Source organism: Nerophis ophidion, linkage group LG29, assembly GCF_033978795.1.
Source record: "Nerophis ophidion isolate RoL-2023_Sa linkage group LG29, RoL_Noph_v1.0, whole genome shotgun sequence".
Lineage (NCBI taxonomy): Eukaryota > Metazoa > Chordata > Actinopteri > Syngnathiformes > Syngnathidae > Nerophis > Nerophis ophidion.
The window spans coordinates 27,943,986-27,959,758 of record NC_084639.1 but is presented as its reverse complement, the minus strand read 5'-3'; the positions used below and the strand labels follow the sequence as shown (position 1 = coordinate 27,959,758).

The 15,773-nt window shown below is 41.2% G+C and overlaps 1 protein-coding gene across 5 annotated transcripts in view; it reads right to left on the bottom strand.

Annotated features, from left to right (window-relative positions):
• The window catches only part of glra1 (glycine receptor, alpha 1), a 104,031-nt gene that overhangs the window by 28,501 nt on the left and 59,757 nt on the right, over positions 1-15,773 (bottom strand). For all 5 annotated transcript variants that reach the window (XM_061891688.1, XM_061891690.1, XM_061891692.1 and 2 more), the window contains 2 exons: positions 15,365-15,432; positions 4,899-5,122 (listed from right to left, as the gene is read on the bottom strand). In XM_061891688.1, coding sequence (XP_061747672.1) covers positions 4,899-5,122; positions 15,365-15,432 — 292 coding nt within the window. The remainder of the gene's footprint in view (positions 1-4,898; positions 5,123-15,364; positions 15,433-15,773) is intronic.

Here is a 15,773-nt window from a genome sequence, read left to right as displayed (position 1 = left end):
TTCTGGTATCATATGTGAATATGTTGTATCTTCTGGTATCATGTGTAAATATGTTGTATCTTCTGGTATCATATGTGAATATGTTGTATCTTTTGGTATCATATGTGAATATGTTGTATCTTCTGGTATCATGTGTGTATATGTTGTATCTTCTGGTATCATGTGTGTATACGTTGTGTCTTCTGGTATCATGTGTGTATATGTTGTATCTTATGGTATCATGTGTGTATACGTTGTGTCTTCTGGTATCATGTGTGAATATGTTGTATCTTCTGGTATCATATGTGAATATGTTGTATCTTCTGGTATCATGTGTGTATATGTTGTGTCTTATGGTATCATGTGTGTATATGTTATATCTTCCGGTATCATGTGTGTATATGTTGTATATTCTGGTATCAGTATGTATTTGTTTATTCTGGTATCATGTGCGTATATGTTGTATCTTCTGGTATCATATGTGAATATGTTGTATATTCTGGTATCATGTGTGTATATGTTGTATCTTCTGGTACCATGTGTTTATATGTTGTATCTTCTGGTATCATGTGTGTATATGTTGTATCTTCTGGTATCATGTGTGTATATGTTGTATCTTCTGGTATCATGTTTGTATATGTTGTATCTTCTGGTATCATGTGTGAATATGTTGTATATTCTGGTATCATGTGTGTATATGTTGTATCTTCTGGTATCATGTGTTTATATGTTGTATCTTCTGGTATCATGTGTGTATATGTTGTATCTTCTGGTATCATGTGTGTATATGTTGTATCTTCTGGTATCATGTGTGTATATGTTGTATCTTCTGGTATCATGTGTGTATATGTTGTATCTTCTGGTATCATGTGTGTATATGTTGTATCTGCTGATGTAGTTGTGTTAAAAAAAAAGGGCGATACGGACATGCGTCAACAAGCCAAACATGGACGGCAATATAGGTAGATGTACACTGTAATAAAATATAGGTAGATGTCTACTGTAATAAAAAGACTTTCCTATGTCATCTGAAGGGCCCGTGTGGCTCCTCCCTCTCCTCCAAGGTGAAGACTGATGATGGCGCGGGCTCGCCAACAGAATACTAAGAGCTTCTGTAGATTACCAGCGGCGCCTCTGAGCACAGGCAATAAAAAGGAGGTGGAGGAGGCGGCTATAACTCCTCCAGCCTTGAATTGGATGTCTGGGAGACGCAATGAAAGGGAAGCAGGAAGTCCAGGTGTGACGCATTAAGAAGTCTTCGGACTCCAATAAACACCAACCAAAGTTCCACTGTCAGATTTAACCTCCTGTTGTCATTTGGAGCATTTCTGATGTTACAATATGCAGCATTTTTGATTCACTATATACTTTATATACATACTCATGAACTATTCCCACATAAAGATGAGCTTAGAATGCTTATTTTTACTCATGCTCAACATTAGATACTCTCAACAACTTTTGTATGATGATACTTATTTGGACATGAATGCTGCACAAAGATCAGAGTGACTTTAACCTCATGAACTGATGTTTTTTGCAGAAGTGTGAACAACAACTTCTGTTCAGTTCTATCTAGGAGCGTCTGAAAGTGCCAGAGGAAAGAACACGGGAGTCCACATGTATGTCCCATCCCCAAGGGACTTCCTCTGGTATGAGCTTAAACAGAGAATGGTTTTAAGTAACTCTCCTTTACGTAATCCAACAAGCTTGCTGATTGTGCAGTGCCTCCGTAAGGATATCTATTGTAACTGATTGAGCATTGAAATACGTGTCTGATAAACTTTATTTCCCTTTTGTTAAATAACAAACACACGTCCCATTTTTAATTTTGGGGATCATACAAACCTTATCATCGAAAAGAACAACAAGGCCAGGTGCATGCTAGTCCCTAAGCTTGTAAGGGTTACATGTAAGAGTGAAAAAAAAGATCATGTCTACTAGAAGTTTGGCACGTCACCATGGTTACTATTTTTTACTGGACACAACGCTAGTATGCATAATCAATAATCTCAACTAAATAAGTAAGGCATTTCCGCTTTGACGTAATAATGGATGGAATCACAGAATTGGCCAATAAAACTGAAATGCTAAATATCAGAGAACTTGACATAAATAAGAGTTAAATGTTGTCATTGTGAGGAGAAGGAACATTTGTTTGGGAAAATAAGTATTCATCCCGAAACACATACTGAACTAAACAATGTGGAGACCACCACTTGAAAGTAGGAAGCTAAAGCTAGCAAGACCAATCATACACCCACAACACATCTCATCTGTTGTGTTGTTGTGAACGACATCATGGATGTAACATCAATGTAGCGTATTTTTCGGATTATAAATTGCAGTTTTTTTCATAGTTTGGCCGGTAGTGCGACATATACTCCGGAGCGACTTATGTGTGAAATTATTAACACATTACCGTAAAATATTAAATATTATTATTTATCTCATTCGTGGAAGAGACAAAGAAAATGTCAGCAATCGTCAAACACACGTCAACCACTAAGAGTTTGGCGGGGGAGGGTCATGGCAGAAGTGCATTGTGGGTCATGGGATGCTAACTGCTATATGCTACTGCAGTAGCTATTAAAATGGATAATTTCAACGTTGGCGGTAACTTATAAAAAGGGAGAAGGGCTGAACAAAAATGGCGTTGAAAAGGAAATCATGTAGTGCAGATTACAAGCTGGACGTAGTGAAATATGCAGCAGAAAAGAACAAGAGGAAGTGGCGCATACTTTTGGAGTTGGCAGAGTTGTTTAGAAGACATCGAGGAAGAAGATTTCATGAGATTTATGGATTAGGAGTGAGAGATAGTTTGGTAAAGGTATAGCATGTTCTATATGTTATAGTTATTTGAATGACTCTTACCATAATATGTTAGGTTAACATAGCAGTTGCTTATTTATGCCTCATATAACCTACACTTATTCAGCCTGTTCTTCACTATTCTTTATTTATTTTAAATTGCCTTTCAAATGTCTATTCTTGGTGTTGGGTTTTATCAAATAAATTTCCCCCAAGAATGCGACTTATACTCCAGTGCGACTTATATATGTTTTTTTCCTTCTTTATTATGCATTTTCGGCCAGTGCGACGTATACTCCGGAGCGACTTATAATCCAAAAAATACGGCACAAACAATCATAGACCCACAACACATTTCATCTGTTGTGTTGTTGTGAACTACATCATGGATGTAACATAGATGTACAAACAGCAGTTTCAATTTTTTTTTTTTTTAAGTAATCCTAAAACTCGTTAAACATAAAACAGCAGCACACTTCCCCCCTTCAAAATAACATCCAGTCTAACTGCAATAACCAAATAAAGGTTTTTAAAAAAGACCTTACACGAGCATAATGTTCTTAATTAAAGCACAAATTGATACTTTTATAAAATAACATTACTTTGCCTTAAAGTATTGGTCAATATTGTCCAAAGATGTATTGCGCCATTTGTAGAATTTTTTTGAATATTTTGTCACATTTAATTTATGCCAGGAAAAGAAGACACTTTATGGTAGTAAAATAAGCATAAATATATATATATTTTTTTTATTGCTATTGTTAATAAAATCTATTGACCTTTTTTTTTTATTTGTTACTCATTTATATCCAGTTTTTAAAGAAAAAAAAAATTTCAAGTTGAGTTTTGGTGGTACAAAAAATACCGGTTTCCAAATGAATGAATGATCCTTTTATTATTTATAAATCCAATATCAATCCAAATATCACGATTATTATTTTTGCCGGGGCTTCACGGTGGCAGAGGGGTTAGTGCGTCTGCCTCACAATACGAAGTTCCTGCAGTCCTGGGTTCAAATCCAGGCTCGGGATCTTTCTGTGTGGAGTTTGCATGTTCTCCCCGTGAATGCGTGGGTTCCCTCCGGGTACTCCGGCTTCCTCCCACCTCCAAAGACACGCACCTGGGGATAGGTTGATTGGCAACACTAAAATTGGCCCTAGTGTGTGAATGTGAGTGTGAATGTTGTCTGTCTATCTGTGTTGGCCCTGCGATGAGGTGGCGACTTGTCCAGGGTGTACCCTGCCTTCCGCCCGATTGTAGCTGAGATAGGCGCCAGCACCCCCCGCGACCCCGAAAGGGAATAAGCGGTAGAAAATGGATGGATGGATGGATTATTTTTGCCATAACCGTCCAGCCCTAGCTAGGCTAAAGCACAAGTGAAAGTAAATATAAAAGTACAACTTAAAATAAAAATAAAAGTACAAATAAAGGTGAAAGTAAAAGCAAAAGTAAAAAAATAAGAATAAAAATAAAAATAAAAGTACAAAGAAAATTGAAAGTAAAAGTAAACGTAGAAGTAAAAAAGTACAAATAAAAATACAAATAGAAGTGAAAGAAAAAACAAATGTAAAAGTAAATTTTTTTAAATTGAAAGTAAGAGTAGGCAAAAGGGAAAGTAACAGTGAAAGTAAAAGCAAAAGTGAAAGTAAAAGTAAAGGGGTCATTGAATATTTGGAATAAGGTTCTTGTAGAAGATAACGAGAAGTGTTCTGATACAACTTCTTCATGTCCCATACAGTACCGATACTGGAGACTTGAGTCTTTTACGATACCTATATCAATGGGATATCATGCCTGCATTATTTAGTAGTGTGGAATGTTAGAAAAGGTTTGAGCAAGTAAAATGAGTCAAACAGAGTACAATGGTAGAAATAAAAAACAATAACCTATTTATGATAAACCGACTGTCTTGAAGTGAAAGTGGAGTGGCAATTGTTATTAGTGGTGACAATATTTCATAAAGTTGAGTAAGTTGAATGATGATACATGTGTGCAGAGTTTACAAATAAGGAGAAGGTGTAAAAATGTGTTGGGGTCAAAGGTGACTAAAAGTGCTGACCTCAGCATGATAGGACACGCCCCCTCTTCCCCCCGAAGTGCAAAGTTACCTTATGCTGTAGAGCACGTTGCCGCTCTTGGAGATGCGGAGCAGCTTGTTGTCGGTGGTGACCTCGTGGAAGTTGGCGCCCTTCTCGTTGGCAAAGAACAAGTCGGGCTTCCAGATGGAATCCAACATGGACGGGTCCAGGTCCAGAGAGTCGTCAGGATACTCGCTGTAGGCCAGCCGAGGGTCGTTCCACTGCTGCCTCAGGAAGATGTTGACTCTGTAGTCCTGGAAACACACAACACTTGGCTAGGACCGCTCCTTCTAGAAACCACCATGACTCTTCTACAACACACACCTTCACTCTTCTACCACACACCTTCACTCTTCTACCACACACCTTCACTCTTCTACCACACACCTTCACTCTTCTAGAACACACTGTCACTATTCTAGAACAAACCTTTATTATTCTACAAAACATTCACTCTTCTACAACACACCTTCACTTTTCTAGAACAAACTTTCACTCTTCTAGAAATCACGGTCACTCTTCTAGAAAAAAACATCACTCTTCTAGAACACACCTTCACTCTTCTACAACACACCGTCACTCTTCTAGAACACACCTTCACTCTTTTACAACACACCGTCACTCTTCTAGAACACACCTTCACTCTTCTACAACACAACGTCACTCTTCTAGAACACACCTTCACTCTTCTACAACACACCGTCACTCTTCTAGAACACACCTTCACTCTTCTACAACACACCGTCACTCTTCTAGAACACACCTTCACTCTTCTACAACACACTGTCACTCTTCTATAAACCACTGTCACTCTTCTACAACACACCTCCACTCTTCTAGCACACACCTTCACTCTTCTACAACACCTTCACTCTTCTACAAAACACCGTCACTCTTCTGGAACACACCTTCACTCTTCTACAATCAATCAATCAATCAATGTTTATTTATATAGCCCTAATTCACAAATGTCTCAAAGGACTGTACAAACCATTACGACTACGACGTCCTCGGAAGAACCCACAAAAGGGCAAGGAAAAATCACACCCAGTGGGCAGGGAGAATTCACATCCAGTGGGACGCCAGTGACAATGCTGACTATGAGAAACCTTGGAGAGGACCTCAGATGTGGGCAACCCCCTCCCCCTCTTCTAGAAACCAATGTCACTCTTATACAACACACCTCCACTCTTCTAGCACACACTTTCACTCTTCTAAAATACCTTCACTCCTCTACAACACACCTTCACTTTTCTAGAACACACCTTCACTCTTCTACAACACACCTTCACTCTTCTAGAACACACACCTTCACTCTTCTACAACACACCTTCATTCATTTGGAAAACACCTTCATTCTTCTAGAACACATCTTCACTCTTCTAGAACACACCTTTACCTTTTAGAACCCACTTCCACCTTCTAGAAGACACTGTCACTCTTCAAGAACACACCTTCATTCATCAGGTAAAAAACCTGAATTCTTCTCAAACACATCATCACTCTTGTAGAACACAACTTTACCCTTTAGAACCCACTTTCCCCTTCTGGAAGACACCTTCACTTTTCTAGAACACACCTTCATTCATCTGGAAAACACCTTCATTCTTCTCGAACACATTATCACTCTTGTAGAACACACCTTTACCCTTTAGAACCCACTTTCCCCTTCTGGAAGACACCTTCACTTTTCTAGAACACACCTTCATTCATCTGGAAAACACCTTCATTCTTCTCAAACACATCATCACTCTTGTAGAACACACCTTTACCCTTTAGAACCCACTTTCCCCTTCTGGAAGACACCTTCACTTTTGTAGAACACACCTTCATTCATCTGAAAAACACCTTCATTCTTCTCGAACACATCATCACTCTTGTAGAACACAACTTTACCCTTTAGAACCCACTTTAGAAGCCCACTACCTATAATATAGGTTTTTTAAACATAAGATCCACTACCTATAATATAATATATAAGCCCACTACCTATAATATAGGTTTTTTAAACATAAGATCATTGTCTCCCAAAACGTTATTAGTTAATGATATTATCAGAGACAACAATCTTAACGTCATCGGTCTCAGCGAAACCTGGCTTAAACCAAACGACTTTTTTGCGCTAAATGAGGCATGTCCTCCTAACTTTACACATGCGCATATTGCCCGTCCGCTTAAAAGGGGTGGGGGGGTCGCACTAATATACAACGAAAACTTTAACTTTAGTCCTAACATAAATAATAAATATAAATCGTTTGAGGTGCTTACTATGAAGTCTGCCACACCGCTGCCTCTACACCTGGCCGTTATCTACCGCCCCCCAGGGCCCTATTCGGACTTTATCAATGAATTCTCAGAGTTCGTTGCTGATCTAGAGACACACGCCGATAATATAATCATAATGGGGGACTTTAATATCCATATGAATACCCCATCGGACCCACCGTGCGTAGCGCTCCAGACTGTAATTGATAGCTGTGGTCTCACACAAATAATAAATGAACCCACGCATCGCAACGGTAATACGATAGACCTAGTGCTTGTCAGGGGTATCACCGTCTCCAAAGTTACGATACTCCTGTATACTAAAGTATTGTCCGATCATTACCGTATCAAATTCGAGGTTCAGACGCATGTTCGTCAAACCAATAATAATAATAACTGCTATAGCAGCCGCAACATTAATGCTGCCACAACGACAACTCTTGCTGACCTACTGCCCTCGGTAATGGCACCATTCCCAAAGTATGTGGGCTCTATTGATAACCTCACTAACAACTTTAACGACGCCCTGCGCGAAACCATTGATAACATAGCACCGCTAAAGTTAAAAAAGGCTCCAAAAAAAGCGCACCCCGTGGTTTACAGAAGAAACTAGAGCTCAGAAATTATTATGTAGAAAGCTGGAACGCAAATGGCGCACGACTAAACTTGAGGTGCACCATCAAGCATGGAGTGATGGTTTAATAACTTATAAACGCATGCTTACCTTAGCTAAAGCTAAATATTACTCAAATCTCATCCACCGTAATAAAAACGATCCTAAATTTTTGTTTAGTACGGTAGCATCGCTAACCCAACAAGGGACCCCTTCCAGTAGCTCAACCCACTCAGCTGATGACTTTATGCAATTCTTTAGTAAGAAAATTGAAGTCATTAGAAAGGAGATTAAAGACAATGCGTCCCAGCTACAACGGGGTTCTATTAACACTGACACGATTGTATATACGGCGGATACTGCCCTCCAAAATAGTTTCTCTCGTTTTGAGGAAATAACATTAGAGGAATTGTTACAACGTGTAAATGGAATAAAACAGACAACATGCTTACTTGAACCTCTTCCTGGGAAACTGATCAAGGAGCTCTTTGTATTATTAGGTCCATCAGTGCTAAATATTATAAACTTATCACTCTCCTCGGGCACTGTTCCCCTAGCATTCAAAAAAGCGGTTATTCATCCTCTTCTTAAAAGACCTAACCTCGATCCTGACCTCATGGTAAACTACCGACCAGTGTCTCACCTTCCCTTTATGTCAAAAATCCTTGAAAAAATTGTTGCGGAGCAGTTAAATGAACACTTAGCGTCTAACAATCTATGTGAAACCTTTCAATCCGGTTTCAGGGCAAATCACTCCACGGAGACAGCCCTCGCAAAAATGACCAGTGATCTATTGCTAACGATGGATTCTGATGCGTCATCTATGTTGCTGCTCCTCGATCTTAGCGCTGCTTTCGATACCGTCGATCATAATATTTTATTAGAACGTATCAAAACACGAATTGGTATGTCAGACTTAGCCCTGTCTTGGTTTAACTCTTATCTTACTGATAGGATGCAGTGTGTCTCCGATAACAATGTGACCTCGGACTATGTTAAGGTAACGTGTGGAGTTCCCCAGGGTTCGGTCCTTGGCCCTGCACTCTTCAGCATCTACATGCTGCCGCTAGGTGACATCATACGCAAATACGGTGTTAGCTTTCACTGTTATGCTGATGACACCCAACTCTACATGCCCCTAAAGCTGACCAACACGCCGGATTGTAGTCAGCTGGAGGCGTGTCTTAATGCTGACCAACACGCCGGATTGTAGTCAGCTGGAGGCGTGTCTTAATGAAATCAAACAATGGATGTCCGCTAACTTTTTGCAACTCAACGCCAAAAAAACGGAAATGCTGATTATCGGTCCTGCTAGACACCGAACTCTATTTAATAATACAACTCTAACATTTGACAACCAAACAATTAAACAAGGCGACACGGTAAAGAATCTGGGTATTATCTTCGACCCAACTCTCTCCTTTGAGGCACACATTAAAAGCGTTACTAAAACGGCCTTCTTTCATCTCCGTAATATCGCTAAAATTCGCTCCATTCTGTCCACTAAAGACGCTGAGATCATTATCCATGCGTTTGTTACGTCTCGCCTCGACTACTGTAACGTATTATTTTCGGGTCTCCCCATGTCTAGCATTAAAAGATTACAGTTGGTACAAAATGCGGCTGCTAGACTTTTGACAAGAACAAGAAAGTTTGATCACATTACGCCTGTACTGTATATACCTTTATATACATATATACCTATACTGGCTCACCTGCACTGGCTTCCTGTGCACTTAAGATGTGACTTTAAGGTTTTACTACTTACGTATAAAATACTACACGGTCTAGCTCCATCTTATCTTGCCGATTGTATTGTACCATATGTCCCGGCAAGAAATCTGCGTTCAAAGGACTCCGGCTTGTTAGTGATTCCCAAAGCCCAAAAAAAGTCTGCGGGCTATAGAGCGTTTTCCGTTCGGGCTCCAGTACTCTGGAATGCCCTCCCGGTAACAGTTCGAGATGCCACCTCAGTAGAAGCATTTAAGTCTCACCTTAAAACTCATTTGTATACTCTAGCCTTTAAATAGACTCCCTTTTTAGACCAGTTGATCTGCCGTTTCTTTTCCTTTTCTTCTATGTCCCACTCTCCCTTGTGGAGGGTGTCCGGTCCGATCCGGTGGCCATGTACTGCTTGCCTGTGTATCGGCTGGGGACATCTCTGCGCTGCTGATCCGCCTCCGCTTGGGATGGTTTCCTGCTGGCTCCGCTGTGAACGGGACTCTCGCTGCTGTGTTGGATCCGCTTTGGACTGGACTCTCGCGACTGTGTTGGATCCATTGTGGATTGAACTTTCACAGTATCATGTTAGACCCGCTCGACATCCATTGCTTTCCTCCTCTCTAAGGTTCTCATAGTCATCATTGTCACCGATGTCCCACTGGGTGTGAGTTTTCCTTGCCCTTATGTGGGCCTACCGAGGATGTCGTGGTGGTTTGTGCAGCCCTTTGAGACACTAGTGATTTAGGGCTATATAAGTAAACATTGATTGATTGATTGATTGATTGACTTTCCCCTTCTGGAAGACACCTTCACTTTTCTAGAACACACCTTCATCGTCTGGAAAAAAAACGTCATTCTTCTCGAACACACCTTCACTCTTCTAGAACACACCATAATTCTACTAGAGTACACCTTCACCTTTGAGAAGCCACCTTCACCTGCTAGAACACACCTTCACCACTCAGCGCCTCCAACTTGATGACATATCGTGCGCGTGCTACAGGTCTGCTTCATGAAAGAGGTAAAGGTCAATGAGCTTGACGTCATGTGCCTCCGACAGGCTGCGGCTGATTGCTCCTTTAAATGTCGCCACAGCTTGCAGCGCGCCTGTTGCCGTGGTGACACAGGCGGCCTGTCATGCGGCGTTTGCCTGAGCGCGAACTTTCAACTCACGCGACTTTACACACACAACTTTGAGTGGGCGTGGCTTAGCAAAATGGACATGTCTCCACCTGTTCTTTAGGGACTGGAGATGTTATCTTAAGGTACTTTTCACAAAGTCATTAAAGGGGAACATTATCAGCAGACCTATGTAAGCGTCAATATATACCTTGATGGTGCAGAAAAAAGACCATACATTTTTTTAACCGATTTCCGAACTCTAAATGGGTGAATTTTGGCGAATTAAACGCCTTTCTGTTTATCGCTCTTTTTGCGATGACGTCAGAACGTGACGTCTCCGAGGTAATACAGCCACCATTTTAATTTTCAACACATTACAAACATTGGGTCTCAGCTCTGTTATTTTCCGTTTTTTCGACAATTTTTTGGAACCTTGGAGACATCATGCTTCGTCGGTGTGTTGTCGGAGGTTGTAACAACACTAACAGGGAGGGATTCAAGTTGCACCACTGGCCCAAAGATGAGTAAGTGTCTGCCGCCAGACCCCCATTGAATGTTCTGGAGTGTCTCCACATTTTACCGGCGATGACAGACATGGCACAGAGATGTATGGATAACCTGCGGATGCATTTGCAACGATAAAGTCAACTAAATCACAAAGGTGAGTTTTGTTGATGTTGACTTATGTGCTAATCAGACATATTTGGTTGCAGCGTGACTGCCAGCTAATCGATGCTAACATGCTATGCTAATCGACGCTAACATGCTATTTACCGGCGGTGCTAAAGCAGACATGGCACAGAGATGTATGGATAACCTGCAGATGCATTTGCAACGATAAAGTCAAGGAATTCACAAAAGTGAGTTTTGTTGATGTTGACTGCCAGCTAATCGATGCTAACATGCTACGCTAATAGATGCTAACATGCTATTTACCGGCGGTGCTAAAGCAGACATGGCACAGAGATGTATGGATAACCTGCAGATGCATTTGCAACAATAAAGTCAACAAAATCACAAAGGTGAGTTTTGTTGATGTTGACCTATGTGCTAATCAGACATATTTGGTTGCGGCGTGACTGCCAGCTAATCGATGCTAACATGCTATGCTAATCGATGCTAACATGCTATTTACCGGCGGTGCTAAAGCAGACATGGCACAGAGATGTATGGATACCCTGCAGATACATTTGCAACGATAAAGTCAACGAATTCACAAAGGTGAGTTTTGTTGATGTTGACTGCCAGCTAATCGATGCTAACATGCTACGCTAATAGATGCTAACATGCTATTTACCGGCGGTGCTAAAGCAGACAAGGCACAGAGATGTATGGATAACCTGCAGATGCATTTGCAACAATAAAGTCAACGAAATCACAAAGGTGAGTTTTGTTGATGTTGACTGACAGCTAATCGATGCTAACATGCTACGCTAATAGATGCTAACATGCTATTTACCGGCGGTGCTAAAGCAGACATGGCACAGAGATGTATGGATAACCTGCAGATGCATTTGCAACAATAAAGTCAACAAAATCACAAAGGTGAGTTTTGTTGATGTTGACCTATGTGCTAATCAGACATATTTGGTTGCGGCGTGACTGCCAGCTAATCGATGCTAACATGCTATGCTAATCGATGCTAACATGCTATTTACCGGCGGTGCTAAAGCAGACATGGCACAGAGATGTATGGATAACCTGCAGATGCATTTGCAACAATAAAGTCAACGAAATCACAAAGGTGAGTTTTGTTGATGTTGACCTATGTGCTAATCAGACATATTTGGTTGCGGCGTGACTGCCAGCTAATCAATGCTAACATGCTATGCTAATCGATGCTAACATGCTATTTACCGGCGGTGCTAAAGCAGACATGGCACAGAGATGTATGGATAACCTGCAGATGCATTTGCAACGATAAAGTCAACGAATTCACAAAGGTGAGTTTTGTTGATGTTGACTGACAGCTAATCGATGCTAACATGCTACGCTAATCGATGCTGAGATGCTATTTACCGGCGGTGCTAAAGCAGACATGGCACAGAGATGTATGGATAACCTGCAGATGCATTTGCAACAATAAAGTCAACGAAATCACAAAGGTGAGTTTTGTTGATGTTGACCTATGTGCTAATCAGACATATTTGGTTGCGGCGTGACTGCCAGCTAATCGATGCTAACATGCTATGCTAATCGATGCTAACATGCTATTTACCGGCGGTGCTAAAGCAGACATGGCACAGAGATGTATGGATAACCTGCAGATGCATTTGCAACTATATTACGTTTCCTTCCACCCACATTTAATGTGCAAAAATCACTTACCAATCGAAGGATTTAAGTTGCTCCAGTGTCACGAGATGCGAAAGTCCTGATCGTTTGGTCCGCACATTTTACCGGTGATGCTAACGCAGCTATTCGGCCATGCTATGGCTATGAATAGCGTCAATAGGTATTCGCTCAATAGCTTCAGTTTCTTCTTCAATACTTTCATACTCCAACCATCTGTTTCAATACATGTGTAATCTGTTGAATCGCTTAAGCCGCTGAAATTCGAGTCTGAATCCGAGCTAATGTCACTATATCTTGCTGTGGTATTCCCATTGTTTGTTTACAATGGCAGCACTGTATGACGTCACAGGGAAATGGATAGTCACATCACAAATAGCGAAAATCAAGCACTTTAAAGCTTTTTTTAGGGATATTCCGGGACCGGTAAAATTTTGAAAAAACTTAAAAAAATACAACAAGCCACTGTGAACTGATTTTTATTGTTTTTAACCCTTTTGAAATTGTGATAATGTTCCCCTTTAAAGACAAGCCACTGAAGCTCACATAGATAGATAGATAGATAGATAGATAGATAGATAGATAGATAGATAGATAGATGGATAGATGGATAGATGGATAGATGGGTAGATAGATAGATAGATAGATGCATAGATGTATACATAGTACTTTATTGATTCCTTCAGGAGAGTTCCCTCAGGAACATTTTTAAAATGAGCTAACATGACCAAACACTTGGCGACGGAGGGAAGGAGAACCTCCCCTCGGTGTAGTGCAGGTGCATGAGTGCACCTCTCGATAAGATGGGTCATAAGTCACATGATAAAAGCGGTGAGAAACACCAAGGCTCAGGAGGTGTGTGTCCTGGCTGCTCAGCACAAGGACAGACAGAGGATTATTGAGGGACCGCCGAGCACGGAGATCACCCACCGCGTCGTCGCTAGCAGCCCATACTGGAAATCTACATTCAAATGTTGATTTGAAGAAAATGGCGGCGGAAGGAATATGCGTGCTTGCTTCCTGAGCACCTCGGCGAGGTCGCACGGGTGGGTGTGGCCTCTTTTAGCAACACGCCACCTCTGCACGGCTGCCCAGATGATCGCTAATGGAATGTTCTTGTAAGGATTCACATGCCCCGGGTCCCACGGGCGGCCGCCGAGGTGACGTGCGCTCCTTAAACGAGGCGTGCGCGATGAGGCAGACGCCATCAGTCGCTAAAGTTTGTCCTCTGGGAGGTTGTACATATCTGCAGCGTCTTTAACAGTGACACCTGTCCTTCCACACCACAGTCTTCTTCTAACCACTTTATGATACCAGACCGCAGTCACAATACAAACTCTGACTTGAGGGCCCTAACTAAAGGGTTTGGCCTGGGGGCCGACACACAGACCACCACCCTGATGGACCTGCTGGTCTGACAAGTGTGGACCAGAACTTGGTCAGTCAGCCGACAAACACTAGGCCAGTCAAACTGTGGCTTGACAAACATCTTTCTCCAAACCAAGAAGAAGAAGGAGAATAAAAGGGAGAAGAAGGAGAAGAAGAAGCAAAATGAGAAGAAGGAGAAGAAGAAGGAAAAGAAGGAGAAGAAGAAGGAAAAGAAGGAGAAGAATGAGAAACGGAAGAAGAAGAGGATCAAGAATGAGAAGAAGAAGAAGAAGAAGAAGAAGAGGAAGGACAGGAAGAAAAATAATAATAATAATAATAATAAGAAGAAGAGGGACAAGAAGAAGAAGAAAAATAAGAAAGAGAATAAGGAGAAGATGGAGAAGAAAGAGAAGGACAAGAAGATGAAGAAGTAGAAAAAGCAAAGAAGGACAAGAAGAAAAACAAGATGGAGAAGAATAAGAAGAAAAAAAAGAAGAAAAAGAAGACAGACAAAAAGAAGAAGAAGAAGAAGTACAAGAAGAAGAATAAGAATAAGGACAAGGAGATGAAGGACAAGAAGAAGAAGAAGAAGAAGAAGAAGAAAATAAGTTGGAGAAGAAGAAGAAGAGAAAAAGGAGGAGGAGAAAAAGATGGAGAAGAATATTAAGAAGGACAAGGACAAGAAGAAGAATACAAATAAGAAGAAGAAGAAAAAAAAAGAGGAAGAAAGAGGACAAGAAGAAGAAGAAGAAGAAGAAGAAGAAGAAGAAGAAGAAGAAGAAGAAGAAGAAGAAGCAGAAAAGGAATAAGAAGAAGGAGGAGATGGGACGAGGTGGAGAAGGAGAAGAAGAAGAAGGAGGAGAAGAAGAAAAAGGACAAGAAGAAGTAAAAGAAGAAGACAAAGAAGAGGGAAGATATGGGAGGAGAAGGAGGAGGTGAAAAAGAAGAACAAAGAGAAGAAGAAGAAGAAGAAGGAGGAGAAGAAGATGAAGAAGGGGGTGGATGAGGAGAAGAAGAAGAAGAAGAAGAAGAAGAAGAAGTAGAAGAAGGAGGAGGAGAAGAAGGAGGATGAGGATAAGAAGGAAGGGGAGGAGAAGAAGAGACTTGTACTTACCATGGTTGTCTCAGCAATGGAGCCAAAACTGTTGATGAAGATGTTGCAGGTCACGTTGACAGGAGGACCTGAGGAGCACCACACACATCATTGTTCACTCTACTTTGACGTGGACACACACACACACACACACACACACACACACACACACACACACACACACACACACACACACACACACACACACACACACACACACACACACACACACACACACACACACACACACACAGGTGGTGAGCACCATGACAACCTCACACCTGCATCAAAAAACTCTCATTTGTCTTCTCTGCAAACAAACATCAGACAAGCTCCGCCCGTCCAGCTGCGATGTCATCAGCCAGGTGTGCTAAAGCAGTGGTTCCCAACCACCGGCTCGATTGGTACCGGGCCACGGAAGAATTTTTTA